This window comes from Pseudonaja textilis, chromosome 14 (genome assembly GCF_049901715.1).
Source record: "Pseudonaja textilis isolate UNSWEBS1 chromosome 14, rPseTex1.2, whole genome shotgun sequence".
NCBI classification, from domain to species: Eukaryota; Metazoa; Chordata; class Lepidosauria; order Squamata; family Elapidae; genus Pseudonaja; species Pseudonaja textilis.
Genome location: NC_142003.1, coordinates 10,590,168 through 10,611,897, shown reverse-complemented (window position 1 = coordinate 10,611,897; position 21,730 = coordinate 10,590,168). Strand labels below are relative to the sequence as shown.

The window sequence follows — 21,730 nt, the reverse complement described above, 5'->3', positions numbered from 1 at the left end:
CAGAGACCAGAAGTTACATCCCACCAACCCTTTGAGGCTCACCAGACAGGAAACCAAAACCAAGAATTCCAACATTTTCTTGATTGTAGGGTTCCAGTAAAACAATCCTGCGAGTCTGAAAGCACCGACAAAGCAGGATCTTTGTAGCTCAGGGTTGACATGGTCTTTGGTGCTCTCTGAGCTTGGTCGTTTCCTTGCAGACATTTCATTGTCCAAACTAGGTACCATCATCAGTGCTGGAAGGGAGTGGGTTTTGTGCAGTGAAAGAGAAGGGAGGAAGAGACGACAACAACAATAACAATGATAACAGCTGTAGCATTCTTGGTGCTGCCTGAGCTTGGTTTGTTTCCTTGCAGACATTTCATTACCCAAACTAGGTAATAACATCAATGCTAGTAAGGAGCGGAGTTTTCTCTCTGTTTATATTCTGGTGTCTTGTACTGTTGGTGTTGGTGAGGATGGACTCAGAATGTCTTTGATTGGGCTGTTTACTCTTATCTTGTTTGGTAGTTCTTGGGGTATTGTTTATTTCATTATTGGTGTTAATCTTGGAAATAATCTATGCTCATCCGGGTGCTGATTGCTGGTGAGGAAGTGTTTTTGTCTTTCCTTTTCCTTTTTTGTCTTCTTGATGGTCTCTTCTCTGTTTGAAAGCAGTTCTCCCCTCCCTTACTTTCACTTTCCAGAGAACTATGGTTGGAAATGCTTCCTCTACCCTTCTACTTTCTGCAGGCTGAGATATCTCTTATCAGGCTGTTGTCTCGCCTGCAGCTCTTCTTCCTCTTTCCCAAGGTTACTGTCACTGCCCATTACACATCCATCGGTTCAACGGCAAGAACTCCACCCCTCCCCAGTTGCAAAACCGTTTCTGCAGAAACAGAATAACTGAGTTAGAAGGGACCTTGGAGGTCTTCTAGTCCAACCCTCTGCTCAAGCAAGAGACCCTGTACAATTTTAGACAAGTCTCTTCTTCAAAACCTCCACAAGCTGTTCCACTGGTTAATTGTCCTCGCTGTTATGAAGTTTCTCCTTAATTCCAGGTTGCTTCTCTCCTTGATTAGTTTCGATCCATCGTTTCTTGTCCTGCCTTCTGGTGCTTTGGAAAATAAATTGACCCCCTCTTCTTTGTAGCACACCCTCAAATATTGGAAGGCTGCTATCGTGTCACCCCTAGTCCTTCTTTTCACTGGACTAGCCAAGCCCAGTTCCTGTAACTGTTCTTCATATGTTTTAGTCTCCAGGCCCTTAATCGTCTTGGTTGCTCTTCTCTGCATTACAACTGTTATCCATATATAAATGTTACTTCACCATTTACAATCACCTTGTTTGATTCATTGTTGACTAATTATTCTGATCGTCATGGCTACTGATGTTCCAACCTTGCCTTCTTCTATGCAACCACTGATAGAATTTATTCCATGTTTCATAGCACTTGGATTGCCCCTTGTTTTTTAATTCTAGGGTTACTCTTCTGATTCTGCACATGCCATAATTTTCCTTATTATCTCTGTTTCTGGTGGTATGCTTTCCTTTTCCAGTATTGTGCATATATTATTCTAGCCGCTGTCAACACATGTACTATTAGATAAATTAACTCCTTCTTATATCCAAGGGTGGGATTCAAATTTTTTAACAACCAGTTCTGTTGGTGTGGCTTAGTTGGTACGCGTGGCTTGGTGGTCATATTATTGGCTGGGTGTGGCCAACTCAACATCACTCACATCAAGGCACGCATCTCCTCGCCTGGCCTCTCATGACTGTGGGGATGCTACAACAGTCATGAGTGTGAAAAACGGTCATAAGTCACTTTTTTCAGTGCCATTGTAACTTTGAATGGTCACTCCACACAAGCAAAGTACCAGCAAAGGAGGGAAAAAAACTCCAGAGAAATTCCTGAGACAGGAAGTCTAGTCCTGCCAAGAACGTAATAAGGGTTAACGGAGGGGCAGTTTCTGTAAGCAACACCAGAATGTTTCCTTCCTGCCTTCCTTACAGGATTAGGCCAGTAATTTCTTCTAACAACTGATTCTCCGAACTGCTTAGAATGTTAACAGCCAGTTCCAGCGAATAGGTGCCAACTGGTAGAATCCCACCCCTGCCTATATCCTTCTGGTATTATTCCTAGGAGAAAAACAGAATACACTCTCACACCATTTGTTCCACCTATATCTGGATCATTCTCCAATACTTTTTTTGCAGCACTGCAGGTCCACCACATGTAAAAATATGTTCTCTGCTCTCTTTCTACAGTCTCAACATCTTTTTTATAGTGTGGTGACCAAAAGTGGACGCAGTATTCCAGATGTGGTCTTACTAAGGCTCTATAAAGCAGTACTAATACTTCACATGATCTTGATTCTATCCCTCTGCTTATACAACCCAGGATTGCATTAGCTTTTCATCCCCCAATATCAAATTCCCAACTGAGATGAGCTCACTCATATTGCTCATACGTTGGAGAAGACTGGAAACAAGCTCAGATTTCATCTTTAAAATCAGCCGTCAGCTGCAAAAAGCTCTTTTCCCATAATGGCTGTGGAACTGCCTGCCTCATGACATTCCATGATCTTCCCTTTTTGAAAACTCTGTCTCTCTGCCATTTATAAGGCTTCCTCTTTGGCCTCTCTCAGCTTCAGTTCCCTGAGTCTCCTGGCAGCAGCTTTTAACCGAGAACTCAGTTTTTTCATTGTTTGTCATTATAAGGAACCTAACGGAGGGAATGAAAAGTGAGTTATCCATCCTTCCTTCCTTCCTTCCTTCCTTCCTTCCTTCCTTCCTTCCTTCCTTCCTTCCTTCCTTCCTTCCTTCCTTCCTTCCCTTCCCTTCCCTTCCCTTCCCTTCCTTCTTCCCCTTCCTTCCTTCCTTCCTTCCTTCCTTCCTTCCTTCCTTCCTTCCTTTCTTTCTTTCTGTTATCTGCTAACTTTGCTAAGATTTGGATTTGAATGTAATGAAAATTACTGGGACCATCACATTAAGAAGGCTTAATTGGAAAATGAACAATTTAAAATGTTATGGGATTAAAAAAAACTCTCGGAAGGTGTGGGAGCTTCATCACTGGAATCTTTCAAGAAGAAAGAATCTTTCAAGAAGACTGCCATTTGTCAGAAATGGTGTAGGGTCTCCCGCTTGGGCAGCGGGTTGGACTAGATGACCTATAAGGTCCCTAACAACTCTGATTATCTGTTATCAGTTTCCAGGAACAGAGATATGGAAATGGGCAAGATTGGGCCACATAAATCTGCTTCCCACTTCAGGTGTATATTCCCTATGTGCCATATCCCACATCCAAAGCCAGTTTATTGCATGGACCTAGCCAACAGTGACAGCTTCAACAAAGCAAGCCTAAAGAAACTTGGCTTCAGGCAAAGTGTGAAATCCCCGTGGACCCTTCCTTCTCCCTCGATGAGTGGATCCTCGGGATGGGGCCGGAATTGTGCAATTGTTAGGAATTTGCCCAGGATGGAGGAAACAGAAGAGGCGTTGGCTCCCTCCCACAAACTTTGCTACGTGGTCCTTAAGTCAAAGAAGAAAAGAAAGGAGAAAAAAGTCAGATTTGATCTCTGGGCCAAACTACCTTCTGTTTACATTACCAGTCCTTAAAATACTAGCAAAGTATCTCCGCCCAAAACCGCTATAAGAGGGGACATGCAAATGGCCTTGAGATGTAATTAGATAAAATATATACCTTTCGCGAGCAAGAGCCACCCTTTAGAAGAGACAAGACTGGGATGCCACATCAGCCCAGCTGCTTTGCATTGTTCCAGCTGGTCTTCCTTCAACGCGGTGCCCTCCAGATGTGAGACTGGGTGGGGGTGTGACTTCAGCTCTTATCCCTTGCAGCTCGAGCTAAGGCTGAGTCCAGCAACATGGGGAGGTGTCAGCTCAAGACAACCTGGTTTATCATCACTGGGAAAAGCTTCTCGGAGAAGGATGTGTAAAAAGGCAATTCCTTCTCCAACTCACCTGCAGCAAAACCAGGAAATGGAGTACAGGTCGTCCTTGAATTACGTCCACAACTGGGACCAGAATTTCTGGTGCTAAGCAAGAGGGTGATTAAATGAGACATGCCCAATCTTACGTTCTTTTTTGCCATAGTGGTTAAGGGAATAGCAACAGCAGTGCAGTTAGGCTTATATACTGCTTCACAGTGTTTTGCAACCCTCTTTTGTAACCTTTTGTAAGTCATTTTTTTCCCCCACTGCTGTTGTAATTTCGCATGATCATAAAGGGTTGTAAGTCAAAGACTCCCTGAAATTCATTTGAGGGGGCCTCTCTATTTCTCCACTCGCTTGAAAGACCAACACAGATGTCTTAAGTGGGTTGAAGAAATGAAATGCAAGTTATGGAATCTCTTCTGGCAGAAGTCTCTAAGTTGGAGTGCCCAGTGTTAGCCACCTTAAAAGTTGTGAACTTCAACTCCCAGAAGCTGGCTGGGGAATTCTGAGAGTTGAAGTCTACAGGTCTTAAAGTTGCCAAGGTTGGACACCCCTGCTCTAAGTCAAACTGTGCTGAGCTGAGAAATTTTCTAACAGAACCATCAACCACTGGAACAGAAGCTGCCTTGAGAAGTTGTGAGAGCTTCATCACTGGAGGCTTTCAAAAAGAGACCAGACTGCCATCTGTCAGAAATGATGTAGAGTCTCCTGCTTAGGCAAGGGGGTTGGATTAGATGACCTATAAGGTCCCTTCCAACTTTGTTAATCTGTTAAACCTCATCCATAAGGATTATCCGATTCAGTGTCTACACGAACAAACCCAGAGTCAAACTTGGCTTTGTTAACCAGGACTTGTAGCTTGTGCCCACCTATCCAGATATAATTAATCATAACACTGAACCGGTTAGGTATCAAACAACATTGAGATGTAGAAAAAAAATTATTTTCTAAATCCTTTTGCAAGCAAAAGCTTTTTTCAAATGGCTCGCCCTTCTCCCTTTGACACTTTCAACTGGTGGGATCAGTTCCAGGTACATAACAAAGTACCATAGGAGAAAAATAAATCATCTTTCACATTCCCATGTGTGTGTTTGTGTGTGTGTGTGTTTGTGTGTGTGTGTGTTTGTGTGTGTGTGTGTTTGTGTGTCTCCCACAGGGCTGTAGATTCAAGCATCTAGATCGCCACGGAAAGTGTTCCAAATCGATGGAGCATCTCATTTTTATTTGGGGTTATTGTGCTGCATTCCATGCAAGTTTTTTTGCATTTTTCTATTGAAGAGTTGGGTTGTCTTGTTTTTTTTTTTTTTTTAAAGTGTTTGTGTTTGAATATGGAGGACTTGTTCCAAGGCCCAACTTGCTCTGCCTACTTTGGAAAGCCTATCTAAGGCAGGAGGCGGGTTAACAATTAGCAGGGTTTTGATCCATGCTGAAGAAAAGCCTTTGATCGGCTTCATCTCTATCAAATTTAAGCCGTGAGGGGATTAACCATGGTTTATCAGAGAAGCCACTACCTGGAGCCATTTCTGAGAGATGGCTCAGTTCAGGGTTTTTTTTTTTCAAAAAATTTGCCACCAATCACAGTCATGTTATAACTCCCTTGCTTGAGTCCCTGGCTCCCTTGAGTCAGAATTGAAATCACAATCAGAATAAAGGTGGAAGGGGTCTTAGAGGTCTTCTAGTCCAACTCCCTGCTCAAGCTGGAGACCCCTATGCCGTTTCAGACAGCTGTCCAGTCAATGATTGCTTTTGAAAAAGCAGGAATTAGAGTTTTAGATATATATAAAAGTCCATTAAATAGACAGCGGTTGTGTGCCATCGAGTTGGTGCCTTGCGTGTAGAGTTAGATAGCTTCGCATAGAGAGAGTTGATAGATAGTAGTAGATAGGTGATAAGTAGATAGAGCGATGATAGATAAGAGATAGAAAATTTATTTCCTCCCTCCAATTTGGGACACTTTCAAAGGCCCAAGGGCTAAACTTTAAAAAGCTGGCAAACTCTGGCGGGAAACTCACCCAGCCAGGCCTTATCAAAATAGAATCTGAACAGAGCTGGAAGGGACCTTGAGGTCTTCTAGTCCAGCCCCCTGCTCAAGCAGGAGAACCAATATCATTTCAGACAAGTGACTGTCCAGTCTCTTCTTAAAAACCTCCAGTGATGGGAGCACCCTCAACTTCTGGAGGCAGCTTCTGTTCCACCGGTTAATGGTCCTCACTGTTACGAAGTTTCTCCTTAATTCCAGGTTGCTTCTCTCATCGGTTAGTTTCCATCCCTTGTTTCTTGTCCTGCCCTCTGGTGCTTTGGAGAATAAATGGACCCCCTTCTTCTCTGGAGCAGCCCCTCAAAGACTGGAATACTGCTATCATGTCACCCCTAATTCTTTCCTCTAAACTAGCCAAACCCAAATCCTGAAGGATGGAAAATCCGGAGAGGAGGAAAGCAGCGGAAGGGGGTAAAAGGGCTGCGTGTCCCACACCAGCAGCTGCTTCTTCTCCTTGTTTCTTGGACTCAAACAGCTTCTCTTCTTGCTTTTCCCAGTCTGCCGAAAGCACCTCAGAGCCCCCTGCCCTGTTCAAACCCTCCCTTCTCCCCTTGTCCCTCCCTCCCTCCCTGGCTGTCTCTCCTCCCCTCCGCTCCTCTTTCCCCTGCAAAGAAGGGCCAGGCAAACCCAACCAGCCAATGTAATCCCTGGAAGAGTTAAGCTGGGGTGGGTTGGGAGTGGGGGGGGGGGGTGAGCTTTCTGGAAAGAGGGGGACAGAAGGGAAGGAGACTTTGTTTTCTGCTGCTTCTACTCCTTTTCTGTAGCCACCAGGCGGGCAGCCTCGGAAGGTGAGCGCCAGAGGGACGGGGCAGAAATCTAACCCCACCGCCACCCTCACCCGATGCGAAAGCTCCCTGACTCACGTAGAAACAAAAGTTATGGACTTTGCAAACTTGGGGGAGTCTAAATCTCTCTGTTGCCCTTGTTGTTGTTTTTCTGCAGGATCTCTGGGCGGGGGGAGAAAAGGCAGCTGCACTGGATCCCGGCAAGCGTGAATTAGCAAGCTCCTCGGAAAGGAGGATGTCTCAATTGTCAGTGAAGGAACATCTGGATGGGATCCTTTCAGACTTCGAAGGTAAGTGGCTGGAGGAGGAACGAGGCACCTGGGAAAAGGATTACTGCTTTTCCAAAGATCGTTGCCGCTCACCTTTTCTCTGTACCTTCTGAGTTTTGAAGGCTGCTTGAGATTTTTTTTAAAAAGTACGTTGTCAAAGGAAGGGTTAAAATGTCCATCACCTTTTTAAGCCACCCAGTGTCTTCATAAAAAACAATCGTTTATTTGGTTCAGGGAAAGCTAAATTAGTGCAAAGAAGGTCAGGTCCCACTCCTGGGAGGAGGTGGGGCAAGAGGAACCCAACCGCATATTTTTCGGAAAAATCTGGAGAACAGCTCATTTGTTCAGTGCCACCCTTGTACGTCTTTAGTTCTCCTCGGTAGAGGCTACAAAGGTAGAAACCTGCTCACGTTTGACGGAGTGAAGAGAAACTGTTGATGTTGTCACCTTCTGAAGGAGACATTAAATCTCTCTATATAAAAAAGCGAAATGCCACTCATGCATCATGACAAAATCTCCGGAACCGTAAAGCTTACAAACTTGAAACTTGGCGCGTATGTTCCTCTTGGCTTCTAGGTGCTCGCTAAGAAAGGGTTTTTTGAAATGACCATCAGAGCAATAATATTTCCTATATTATTATTAACACGCTCTGATGCTAAGGAGTTCTACTCCCCCTCCCCACCTGAAAGGAAATCTGTTCCAAATGCAAAACACAAGCAGAGGAGAGGAGTTTCAGTTTTACTTTACAGCACCAAGCGGCTTTAAGTACAGAACAGTTGATCTAAGCCACGCCCAGGCTCCCTGCTGTCTCCTTCTTGCTCACATAGCCAGTACTATTTCAGTTTCCAAACAGACCTCAACTCTCTCACACACTGACAAGCTGGATGAATACCGATGGATGCTGGTAGGCAGAGGCAGAATTTCCCCCCCTATTTTCCTCCTCAAAATTTAAGCCCGACCACACAGTTTCATAGCGAAGCATGGGTATCGATCTAGTATGCATATAAAATATATACCTAAATACAAAGCTTTATAAAGCTGCATTTTGACAACCCACATGTTGCAAGCTGCCATTTACTATTGACGATTGTTTACTCTTAATATTTCTTAATGTGTGGTTCTAGAATTCCTGGAGTTCCCCTGTGACAGTCTCAGTGTTTGCAAAATCACAATTATTTACCAGCCAACATTGGGAAATTGAAAAACCATTCCGTTTTAAGATCCCATTAAATAATCATGAGAAGCAGCAGCAGCAGCGGATATGTGTAATTTTATTTTTAATGTGGTAAATATTGATAAAGCTCTTTGGGGTCCTCCATAATTTTTAAAAGTGAGAAACAATCCTGAGAGAAAAAAGTTTAAGAAGCACCAGTTTAACATATTTACATATATACCATATCAGTCACACTATTCCCCTTTCTTTCTTTCTTTCTTTCTTTCTTTCTTTCTTTCTTTCTTTCTTTCTTTCTTTCTTTCTTTCTTTCTTCTTTCTTTCCTACCTTCCTTCTTTCTTTCTTTCTTTCCTTTTTTCCTTTTTTTTCTTTCTTCCTTCTTTCCTTCCTTCCTTCCTTCCTTTTTCTTTTTCTTTCTATCCATATGAAACATTCTTGCTTCTCCATACACCTATTTGTGAATTGTATGACCTCCTCTCGCCTCTCTTACGGATTCTATCCATTTCCAATTTTTTCACTCTTCTTCCTCCCTACTCACCCATCTTCCCACATTAGAAATGAGTTTTATTTTCTTTGAAAGTGCTTTATAAGGTTGTTTTTTTTAACCCCTTCTTATTCGGGAGGCAGCGTTTCTCTTCTAAATCTGACCCATTGAAGAGAGTAAAGATTTATAATGATGTATGTCTTAGTTATTGGGGGGGGGGAGGATTTTTTTCCTAACAAGATTTCTAGACTGTAAAGTTGCAAAACTGCACCCCAAGAGGAGAGCATGGACTAATTTCCAGCCCGAGAGTTGGTTAAATTAGATTTCTAGAGAGGGGAGTCATCAATAGACCTCAAAATCTATTTCAAAAGATCAAAATGGAATCCTCAAAGTGTACAGGCCATCCTCAACATACGACCACAATTGAGCCCATAATGTATGTTGCTAAGTGAGAAATTTCTTAAGGGAGTTTTGTCCCACTCTATGACTTTTCTCGCCACTTTTGTTAAGTGAATCTTAAATTAGTCACATGGTCGTTACGTGAACTTAGTTTCCCCATTGACTTTACTTGTCAGAATAGAGTGAATAGAATAGAATAGAATAGAATAGAATAGAATAGAATAGAATAGAATAGAATAGAATAGAATAGAATAGAACAGAATAGAGGATAGGGTAGGGTAGGGTAGGGTAGGGTAGGATAGGATAGGATAGAATAGAATAGAATTCTTTATTGGCCAAGTGTGATTGGACACACAAGGAATTTGTCTTGGTATAAATACTCTCAGTGTACATAAAAAGAAAAGATACATTCATCAAGAGTCAAGAATCATAAGGTACAACACTTAATGATAGTCATAGGGTACAATCAACAATCAAATCATACTAGGAAACAGTCAATATAAATCGTAAGGATACAAGCGACAAAGTTACAGTCATACAGTCACAAGAGGGAGGGGATGGGCGATAAGGAGTGATGAGAAGATTAACAGTAATAGTAGTGCAGACTTTGTAATAGTTGAACAGTGTTGAGGGAAATATTTGTTTAGCAGAGTGATGGCATTTGGGAAAAAACTGTCCTTGTGTCTAGTTGTTCTGGTGTGCAGGGCTCTATAGCGTCGTTTTGAGGGTAGAAGTTGGAACAGTTTATGTCCAGGATGACTCGGCCTGAGATATGCTGAGAACCAACACAGTATGAAGTGAGAAGAATAGGAAGTTCTTCCAGTTGCAAATGTATTCTGCTCATTTACGTTTCTGGATTGAATCCAAGCTGAAGGCCACAGGGCAAGCTGGATGGTTAAGGACAGAATCTATCTGCAAAACCAGGGTGAGGATAAGTCACAGTTTGCTGGTGCTAAGTGAGAAGGGGCCAGCTGTGAGCCTGCGGAGCCAATTGCCGGTGTTTTGAGGTAGGACATTTGAGAAGATGGTAGCGCAGTTCATCTGAGAAGCTTCTTGGTTGAAAAAACAAACAAACAGACCTCCCCTTGCAAACCAAATGAAAAATGACTCTTTTGTCTTTCAACCTCTCCTCTGCTTAGCATCCCAACAATGCTTATTTTGGAGCTGGTTAGCCTTAGTAAATCTAAGAAAAAAGCAAAACAAAAATGGAACTGTCAGTCAAGGAACTGTCACACAGGCTAACGGTAAACAGCCCAACCAAAGAATCTCCAAGATCACTGCCACCAACACTGACAGGGCAGGCTACTAAGAATGTAAATGGAGAGCAAAACCTATTCCCTTAGTAGCACTGATGGTGTTACCTAGTTTGGTAATGAAACGTCTGCAAGAAAACAACCAAGCTCAGAGAGCACCAAGGACCCCTCAAAAATGACCCAAACAATGGAATTATCTTTCTCTATGTTCACCCACAAATTAGGGTATATGCACCACAGTGGCTAGCTTCACACAACCCAGTAAGCTATCAATCTTGGTTTGTAAAGCAAACAATGCACTAAGCCAAAGTGATCGGATGATGGTTTAAACTTGAAAGGCATGCATGTATGAGCTCATTTAGAACTGGGAGAAAAATATAACCTGCTTATAACCATATATATTATGTATAATATAATATAGTATAATATAATAAAGAATATATATATATATATTCTTTAATTTGAGACCAAGAAAGATTGCAGCGGAATGATTTGTGGTGTACTCCAGAATTTGAAGTTTGTAAACAATTAGCATGCCAGATCAATCTACTCATTATTAGACTATCAACAACATGATTTGAGTTGAGAAATTTCCTGAAAGTGAAAATAATTAATTAGTGGAATGGCTTGCCTCCAGAAATTGTGGTGTTCCATCACTGGAGGTTTTCAAGAAAAGGTTGGACAAGCATTTGCCTGGAATAGTATAGGGTCTCCTGCCTCAGCAATGGGTTGGACTAGAAGATCTCCAAGGTCCCTTCCAACCGTCTGGGGGAATGCCAGGAATTGAAGTCTACACATCTTAAAGTTGATAAAGTTTAGAAAATCATTCTATAGATTTCCTTGCTTCACCCAGTAGAAATTGACGAACCAACCAGGAAAGTTAAGCTAAAAATTCAGAATATACGGCAGTATATTTGCAAGGGTGAATGTATATAAGGAGAAAAAAATTACTGAGTACATAAGATATACCTTCCCTCTATATACTTTAACATGTTTATATAAGGACTGGGGTATGGTAAGAGTCCTTTGAAGAGGTACTTTTAAAGTTGGAATTCAAGCTAACGTAAGTGGTGTGAAACTTCCATAAAATTATTTTACATACACAGATAAGGCCTCTCTGGCTTTCCATTTTCCCCAAACACACCCACATTTCAAAGCATAAAATGTTACCTTCAACTCTATGTTATTCAACCAAACAGAGCAAAACTGGATTTCTATAACAGATTCCCTATGAAAAGTTTTTTTTTTTATCATTTCTAGACAAACTGCCTGGAATCACGGTTGACCTTAGATTCATATATGCTGCTAAGCAGTGGCTTGTTTTAGCCAAAGTTTGGGGGAAAAGTCATGGTCCTGGTTTACATAACATGCTAAGAAATCATGCAACCATGATTTCTGTTGCCATAATGGACTGGTTAATGCCTTGTGTTAAACCAAAAGCAAACTGAGTGTAAATGGTTGTGGACCCAGCTATAGGATTTCACATTATGTCCTGCTTTGCTTGACTATGGTCTGAGGAAAAAGTGCAGAGAAGGGCAACTAAGATGATGAAAGGCCTGGAGACTAAAATATATGAAGAACGGTTGCAGGATTTGGGTTTGGATTTGGTCTAAAGAAAAGAAGAATTAGGGGTGACAGGATGACAGTATTACAGTATTTGAGGGGCTGCTACAAAGAAGAGAGGGTCAATCTATTCTTCAAGGCACCAGAGGGCAGGACAAGAAATAATGGTTGGAAACTGATCAAAGAGAGAAGCAACTTAGAACTAAGAAATTTCCTAACAATGAAAATAATTAATCAGCGGAATGATTTAGTCTTGATGTAGCAGAGATTTCAGATGAAACCTTAGTAAAACCACACTTCATCTAGTTTTGGTCATATTATAAAAAAGATATTGAGGCTTAGGAAAAAGCGCAGAGAAGAGCAACTAAGATTATCAAAGGCCTGGAGACTAAAACATATGAAGAATGGCTGCAGGAATTGGGTTTAGAGAAAAGAAGGACAAAGGGGGACATGATCGCAGTCTTCCAATATCTCAGGGGCTGCCCCAAAGAAGAGGGAGTCAAGCTATTCTCCAAAGCACCTGAAGGCAGGACAAGAAGCAACGGGTGGAAACAAGGAGAGAAGCAAGCTAGAACGAAGGAGAAATTTCCTGACAGCTAGAACAATTAACCACTGGAACAACTTGCCTCCAGAAGTTGTGGTTGCTTCATCGCTGGAGGCTTTTAGGAAGAGATTGGGCAACCACCTGTCTGAAATGGTCTCCTGCTTGAGCAGTGGGTTGGGCTAGAAGACCTCCAAGGTCCCATCCAGTTCTATTCTATTCTACCCTGTATATTGAGAAGCTCCAAGATTTTGCAAGAAGCAGGGAGAGAGAGGAAAAAAAAAAACAGCGTTCTTCGGCAATTGGCCTCACTTCAGAGCAGCTGCTTTGTTCCCACACAAAGCTGAAATTGAGATAATTCAGGCCACCCCACCATGACAGAAGGATAGAGTTTTACTCTAAAAGCTCCTTCAGGGAACCTCTGTGGAGAGACTGCTCCAAGTTGGAACCCAGACAGGCTGCAATCACTAGCGTGTGTCTCCCGCAGCGAGAGGGAGAGAGAAAGGAGAAACAGTTTTGTTGTTTTTGGTTTTTTTGCTGAAGGGTTCCAGTTACCAGCTGTTGCTGTAGCCCTGTCTCTCTTCCCACATTTCACAGTTTGTAATTAAGGAAACTTTGGAGTCGGAACGCATGAGAAGAAGTGGGGTGAGGAGGGAGGGAGGAACTCCACAATACCTAGAAACCCTTGGGGGGCTCAACCGTGATCAAGACCTCCTACCTCTGAGACAGATCTTGTTGGCCACTGGTGTGGATGAGAAGGCCTTCTTCAAACATCTGCAGGACTTGAAGGCAGTGGTGGGATTCAAATCATTTAACAACCGGTTCTCTGCCCTAATGATTTCTATGTAAGGCATCCAGAAAGTATCCATGATATCAATCACTCCGAGATGTTATCTCTCCAATTGATTTATTAGAACTAGATCTGGCATGTCAAAAGCAATTTCCCAAGTGAAAGCTTTTTCCTGAGTTACACAGAATCCACCTTCTCTCCTCCCACTTCTACACTTCATAAATCACGAGAGCCAATTAACTGCAACTGGAAATTCTTAATACGACATACAGAAGAACCTTGAACTTTTCAACTCCTCTAACTCTCGGAAAAAAAAAACATGTGGCAGCTGAATTTTAAAACTGACATTCTTCCAACAACCAGTTCACCAAACTGCTCAGAAAGTTAACAACCGGTTTTTGTGAACTGGTGTGAACTGGCTGAATCCCACCACTGCCTGAAGGATCAGGAACATGTTTGACCTAGAAATTTTTAGCAGAAGAACCTAACTTGTCTATGGAGATTCTCAGTCATCCAGGTCATGGTTGTCCCAAAGGTGCTTTTTTTCGAGAGGTAACTGGACTTTCTTTGTTTTTCCTTGAAGATGTTTCACTTCTCATCCAAGAAGCTTCTTCCGCTCTGACTGGATGGTGGATAATGGAAGGATTTACATTCCTTGCAGACAGCCAGTCATTTGCATTCTTTTAGACTCTAGACAGTCGTTGAGGCCACTTGGAGGTTTATGTGTTCTCAGATAAATGGTCCTTCCACACCCATTTGTACTACTCAGGTGATCCTGAAGACACAGACAAACCTCCAAGTGGCCTTGACAACACTCTAAAAAGATGCAAATGACCAGCTGTCTGCAAGGAGTAGAAATCCTTCCATTTCCCCACCATCCTGTCAGAGAGCTGAAGAAGCTTCTTGGATGAGAAGCAGAACATCTTAAAAGAAAAACCAGAAATGCCAGTTGCCTCTTGAAGGGAAAAAAAAAAGCACCTTTGGAAGAACCTAACTTGGAGGAAGTAAGAGAGACCGTGAGACAGGTCTCAATTTGGGAAGAGATGGGATTTTAATTTGATCTTGGGAGAATCTAGGCAAGATGAAACCAGTCCTTTTTTTGAGAGGATAAATGGTGCCTTTATTGATCTTAGTCCAGATGGGCTGTCAGAATGTCGGTATCTTCCTTAGCTCATAAGAAAAACTGGCCTTTCAGTCAACCTAGAAAAGCCATCTTAGTCATGAAATTGCACGTTCCTTTGATTTTACAATTGTCTATAGTTACACGGTACAAACAGAAAAAAGATGTTGAGACACTAGAAAGAGTGCAGAGAAGAGCAACAAAGATGATAAGGGGTTTTGAAGCTCAATTGAACAATGGATGGTTGCGGGAACTGAGAATGTCTGATCTAACAAAGAGAAGGAAAAGAGGAGACATGATCACTGTCTTCCGATGTTCGAGGGATTGTCACAGAGACGAAGGAGTGGATCTAGTCTCCAAAGCATGTGAGAGCATGACAACAAGTGACACATGGAAACCTATCGAAGAAAGATCCAACCTAGAACCTAAGAAGAAATTTCCTGACAGTGAGAACAATTAACCAGTGGAACAACTCGCCTCCAGAAGTTGTGGATGCTCTAACACTGGAAGTTTTTAAAAAGATGTTGGATAACCATTTGTCTGAAGTGGTGTAGGGATTCCTGACTAGGCAGGGTGTTGGACTAGAAGACCTCCAGGGTCCCTTCCAACTCTATTGTTCTATGTTCTGAAATCCGAGTTGGTTGGTTGGTGGTACTTTTCGCGTTGGGACCCTGCACTTCCTCCAATGAGGAATGCTTCTGGATGTTTCTATGAAAGAGGCATCGGGAGCAGAAAAACTCCTGTGTGAGCTTTCTTCCTCCTCCTCTCCTTCCCCCACAGATGTAGGGGGCAGGCTGGGCTCATAGCTGCCAGCTGTTCCCCTAGAAATTATGAATAGACATTTATTAAGTGGGTGGAGGGATGGGCTGAAGCCTGCTAGACTGGAGACTGAAAACAAGATTTCTTCCAATCCACTCGCCCTTATGTGCTGCTGGCGTAATATCCCAAGTGGGATGGAAATGTGATTGATGACCAGGATTGTAATGAATGATGAAGATAAAAATTCCCCTCGCGCATACGTGCTAGTCGTTTCCAGCTCTAGGGGCTGGTACTCATCTCTGTTACAAAATCAAAGAGCCAGCGCTGTCCAAAGACATCTCCGTGGTCATTTGGCTGGCAGGACTAAATGCCGAAGGTGCACAGAACGCTGTTCCCTTCCCACCAAAGTGGTTCCTATTTTTCTACTTGCATTTTTTTACATGCTTTCGAACTAACAGGTTGGCAGAAGCTGGGATAAGGAACGGGAGCTCACTCCATGACGTGGTGCTCTGGATTTGAACGACCGAACAGCTGACCTTTCTGGTTGCCAAGCTCAGCGTCTTAGCCACTGAGCCACCGTGTCCCTTGTGATTGATGATCAGGATTGTAATGAATGATAGACCCACATAATTTCTTACTGATGGAAACCAGGAAGCATTCTGGCAACCCAAATCCCATGTCAACCATTCTGCCTTTGTCATCGGCTCTTATTGCATACACAAACCTGGATTGTGTTTGTGTGCCTTCAAATAATCCCTGCAATTTTCTTGGAAAGATTTTTTTAGAGACAGTTGGCCCTTGTCTTTGTTGAGGTAATTCCCCATTAGGAGAATGAGCGCATACAGGGAGACGTATTTTGAGAGGAGTGTTTGAATAATACACATACAGCACACAGATACACTGTCCAGTAAATGTAGGGTTTTACTTTCAATAAACGTTTAAGCAAAGTTCAAAATAGGCAGTCCAAAGTCATTCACAGGTTAAATCAGTCAGTTTTCAATCCAAAAATAATTCAATAACAAAGTCCAGTGTCATAAAACAGTTCAGTAACAGACTTACATTAAATCCAGGAAAAATGGAGGAACAGCAACACTTTCCAACAGAAGGAAACAGAGATACACTCACACTCTCTTCTGAGACTCAGACTAAGACAAACCAGGTTTCTGGCTCCATCTTATGGCCATTTGAGAAACCACACCTAATTACAGTTTTACTTCTTCTTAAAGATATAGTTTTAAAATGTTTGTCCTGGTTTATATCTTTCTAACTCAAATAGCTGTTAGGTGACTCATATTCCTAACAGTCTTCTTCTTCCAAAGGATTAGAGAGAGGGAATAAAGCCAAATCTCTTGGCTGATTTTGTGCCTAGGCAGGACTGGAACTCGGGATCTCCCTGTTTCTAGCCCGGTGCTTTAACTACCAGCCGTTTGGACTTTCAAAGGTGCTTTTTTCAAAAGGCAACTGGACTTACTTATTTTTTTTCCCCTTAACAACGTTTTGCTTCTCATCCAAGAAGCTTCTTCTGTTCATCGAACCAAGAAAGTCCAGTTACCTTCTTTTCTTTCTCATCTTCTCATCTTTCCTACTATCTCCTCCTACTGATATCTTAATCTTATCATTTGTCACTTGTTGTTTGTATCTTATGATTTATGATCTATGACTTACCACTTTGTAGTTTGTATGTACCCTGGGAGCAGCTTATACACTCAAGACAAATTTCTTATCCAGTCACACTTGGCCAATAAAGAGTATTCCTAGCCTCTTTTTTTTTTTGGAGGGGGGGGATCACCTTTGGGATAACCCTGGCCTGGATGACTGAGAATCTCCATAGAATAAAATGGAATGGAATAGAATAGAGTAGAGTGGAATAGAATAGAATAGAATAGAATAGAATAGAATAGAATAGAATAGAATAGAATAGAATAGAATAGAATAGAATAGAATAGAATAGGATTAGAGTACAGTAAAGGGATGGAATGAAACGGAACAGAATAGAATAGGATTAAAGTACAGTAGAGGAATAGAAATGAATGGAATGGAATGGAATAGAATTAGAGTACAGTAAAGGAATAGAATGGAATGAAATGGAATGGAGTAGAGTAGAGTAGAGTAGGGAATAGAATAGAATAGAATAGAATAGAATAGAATAGAATAGAATAGAATAGAATAGAATAGAATAGAATTCTTTATTGGCCAAGTGTGATTGGACACACAAGGAATTTGTCTTCAGTGCACATGCTCTCAGTGTACATAGAGAAAAAATAAAATACATTCATCAAGAATCAAAAGATACAACAGTGATAGTCAAAGGTTATTAATAAGCAATCAGATCACATTCGATATTAACAGTGAATAGATAAGATCCCTTCTTATCTATTTTCCTCTGCTATAACTTCTCCAGCGCAGGACTAAAACTCCAATGTTTAGAGATGGACGATAGCATCAGATTCCTATCCCTGGTTCTCACTTCTCAGTCAATTGTTGGTCATTTGGGTCAGTTTTTGCATAAGGACCCTTCCAGCTGCACGGATGTTTGGAGTCCCTCCAGCCAGCCTTTTGATTCCCCAGTGACAGTGACGGAGTGCTTGCTGTCATGTTCTCCATTTGGTTCAGGGGTCAGCGCTGGAGGTGTTGGTGGAGAGGGATTGAAGGGCAGCAGGGGCAAAGGTCTCCTTCTCACCCCCAGGGAGGTGGGGAAAGGTTCTCCTTTGTGATGGACACTCGAGATCAAGCAGGTGCTGGGGAAAACAGCTGGAGGGCAGGGGTCAAGCAAATAAATGAACTGAAGCTGCCTTTTCTCAGCTTGCTTCTAGCTGTTGAGCTGCCGCCATGCTTAAGACTCAAGGCCAACTCTTTAGAATGGAATGGAATAGGAATAGGAATCAATAGAGTAGAGTGGAGTAGGAATATAGAATGGAATAGAATAGAATAGAATAGAATAGAATAGAATAGAATAGAATAGAATGGAATGGAATGGAATGGAATGGAATGGAATGGAATGGAATGGAATAGGAATGGCATGGCATGCCATGGCATGGCATGGAATGGAATGGAATGGAATGGAATGGAATGGAATAGAAAATAGAATGGAATGGAATGGAATGGAATAGAATAGAATAGAATAGAATAGAATAGAATAGAATAGAATAGAATAGAATAGAATAGAATAGAATAGGAATAGGAATAGGAATGGCATGGCATGGCATGGCATGGCATGGCATAGCATAGCATAGAAATGGAAGGGAAGGGAAGGGAAGAGAAGAGAAGAGAAGAGAAGAGAAGAGAAGAGAAGAGAAGAGAAGATTTGATGGGATAGGATAGGATAGAAGATGGAATAGAAATAGAATAGAACAGAACAGAATAACAGATTTGGAAGGGAATCTTGTAGGTCCAACCTCCTGCTCAGGCAGGAAGCCTTACACCATTTCAGACAAATGGTTAACCAACATCTTTTTTAAAAAAAACTTCCAGTGTTGGATCCCTTGCAACTTCTGGAGGCAGAAGCCACTGGTTATTTGTTCTCGCTGTCAGGAAATTTCTCCTTAGTTCTAGGGTGCTTCTCTGCTTCCTTAGTCTCCATCCATTGCTCATTGTCCTGCCTTCAGGTGAACGAAGCGGAGAGTTCCGTGGGCACCAAGGGAAGGAGCTCAATATACAGATTGCCTATTTCAGCCAAAGGTTTGCCACCCAGGGCCAGATGGTGTATAGAGATGCTTTTTCAAAGCCATGGGGCCTCCCAACCCTCCCTCAGTGCTACCTGTGAAACCCGATGCTCTCCTTTAGTGAGGTGGTTAGGGGAGTCTTTGATGGGAGAATGAGGTGGGAATCTTGTTGCCTGCTGGAGACAAGGGAGATAAGATTGCATCTCCTAAACAAACAGACGATTGGAGACAGGAGAGCTACATTTCAAGGGTTGCCCCCTTTGTTTCTTCTCCAGCGGGTGGAAGGGGCCAAGCGAAAAATGCTAATATTTTGAACAGATTCATATTCCTATTTCTAGTTTACAAAACATCGGACTCCTATTCTGCTTTGGCTGAACTTTGCTCTAGATTTTGCAGGGTTTCCCATATAAGGATATGAAATAGTGCAAACCGGGAGTATAAAACCTGATGTTCTCCAGAAGTTTTGGACACCTCTTTTTTTTTTCTCCTTTAGTTCTTGTAGGTTTTTGTTTTTAAATGGCAGCCCATACAGCCAACACACACGTGAGATTTGTTTTAAAAAAGTGAATACGGGCTGTTCTGAATTAATTTAATCAGGGATAGCACTACAGTTGCAGAAGTGAGTGGATAACCTGAAGGTATTGATGAAAGCTTGCTTACATTTCAAACAGACCAATTATCTTGAGGAGGAGGAGGAGGAGGAGGAGAGCAAAGGGATTGCTTGCAGCAAATGCCACTACCCCCCCAAGAGCGTTCAAAACAAGTCAGTTAGGTGACAAAGAAGAATGTGACACTATACCCTGAGGACCTGGACAACCTCATGCAAGACTGTTTCATTCCTTGGTTAACCAGAACTGTTGTGGCCTAAACACAGTTCTTTAGTGGAGCAATCGAAGATGTACTTTTTCCAACAGACAGCTATTTAAAGTTACAACTGCTGAAACATCTTAGGGAGATATTTATGCGAGTGAGACTTGAACAGCTTGACACAATGGTCAGATATGGGAGATTCCACTCTATACCCTACAATGGATGTCTCTGTATTTGTGGAGCGGCAGAAGTAGAAGACCTGGCTCACATCCTATTTGATGATTGCCTGTGTAAGAGGGTGGGAGACAGGTGTACCTCGGTCTCTGTACCAGACAAATGACAAATGGCATCCCCATGTCAAAACAACTTGCCTTATGTGTGGCCAGAATCTGAAAATAACATTCATCACAGCACAGTACTTGAGCAAAATGGTTCGGTTGAGATGGGCATATGCGGGAGTTGGACTAGGAGACCTCCAAAGTCCCTTCCAACTCTATTATTCTGTATTCTGAATAGGGTCTCCTAAAAGCCATGGGCTGACCCTAGAGATCTTCCTTCTAAACTATCAATTCTCATTTGACACAAAGAGAAGATGATTAAATGCATGATTGGAAAATAACCATATCCCTTCTCGATTTTCTTTAGCTTTCACCCTGGTCCTATCCACTGCTTTGGGGGCCTATGGCCCCTAGCATTTCTCTCACAACTCAAGAGTAGCTCATGGTCACCTCTTTGCACTCAGACGAACCGAAAATGGTCCCTGTTTCTGGTTACCAGTTAACTAGGTTACCAGAAAACAGAGTTCAGTTTTCAAGTTCTGTGCAACCGAAACAGTCAAAGGTTTTGTGTCCCACACTATAATTGGAGGCGAGCTAACTTCCCAACTTAGTTAAAGAATTGATTGAATAGAATATTTGTAACTCAGGGTTGAACTTTTGGGGTCTTTTGTACTCTCTGAACTGGGTTGTTTTTCCTGTAGGCGTTTCATTACCTAACTAGGCAACTTTATCAATGCTAAAGGGGGATGCAGTTTGCCTTCTGTTGATGTACAAGTGCCAGCTGAAGACAATATTGGTAGCTCAGAGTTGAACTGTGGGATCCTGGGTGCTCTCTATGCTTGGTTGTTTTCTTGCAGACTAGTTAATATCCGTGCTAAAAAGAACTAAAAAGTGGTGGGACTCATCTCCGGGGCGCGGTGGGGATGAGTCTGCCTACCAAGATGAGGTGGACCGGTTGCTTTCGTGGTGTGGAGACAATAACTTGGTCCTCAACACCAATAGACCAAGGAGCTTATAGTGGATTATAGAAGGAACAGGTCAGACATCCAGCCCTTGCTTATCAATGGAGACTGAGTGGACCAAGTGGCCAGTTTTAAGTTTCTGGGTGTTACCCTAAAAGAGGACCTGACCAGGGGTGCCCACATTGCAGCCCTGGTCAAAAGGGCCCAGCAGAGATTATACTACCTGAGGCTTCTCAGAAAACAACAACTGAATGAAAAACTGCTGGTAACCTTCTACTGCTGCACCATAGAGAGTATCTTAACTTACTAAACCTATGTACGGTTTGCCAATTGCACAGTGGCAGATAGGACAGCGCTCCAGAGGGTTAACGTCATGGCCCAGAGGATCATGGGTTGCCCTCTTCCCACTTTGGAAGAATATAGCTCCCGCTGCCTTAAGAAAGTTCAAAACATCCTCAAAGATCCATCTCATCCTGGGAACCCATTTTTTGAACTATTACCATCTGGCAGACAGTACGGGATAATAAAAACAAGGACAAATAGGCTGAAAAACAGCTTCTATCCCAGGGCAGTAGCTCTTTTGAATTCTACTGTATAGTGCAGTGTTGGTGCAGTGTCGGGAGTTTTCAATTCAATGTGTGGCGTGTGAAGGATGTGTGTTTGTGTTTATTTTCAAGGTCATGATGTGCACTGAAGATGGTGTTTGATTTCGTTGTAGGAGGTGCAATGACAATAAAGTAAGCTAAACTAAACTAAAATGGCAGCACATGAGTTGTTATTGTAATTCCACACTGCATGAGCCGGAAGTGGGCAGAAAGGGAGTAACGTAGAAGATGGATCTTGTCTAGCATTTATTCAAACTTGTATTCCTTTCTAAGAAAGTGCCTATTGGTGATGTCCACCAAGACAT

At 42.3% G+C, this 21,730-nt stretch overlaps 1 protein-coding gene across 1 annotated transcript in view; it reads left to right on the top strand.

Annotated features, from left to right (window-relative positions):
* Nucleotides 1-6,665: 6,665 nt before the first annotated feature.
* SEPTIN12 (septin 12) overlaps nucleotides 6,666-21,730 on the top strand; it is a 74,783-nt gene continuing 59,718 nt past the window's right edge. The window contains exons 1-2 of the mRNA XM_026704132.2: nucleotides 6,666-6,761; nucleotides 6,916-7,048. Of these exons, the coding sequence (XP_026559917.1) occupies nucleotides 6,994-7,048 (55 nt within the window). The 5' untranslated portion in view covers nucleotides 6,666-6,761; nucleotides 6,916-6,993. The remainder of the gene's footprint in view (nucleotides 6,762-6,915; nucleotides 7,049-21,730) is intronic.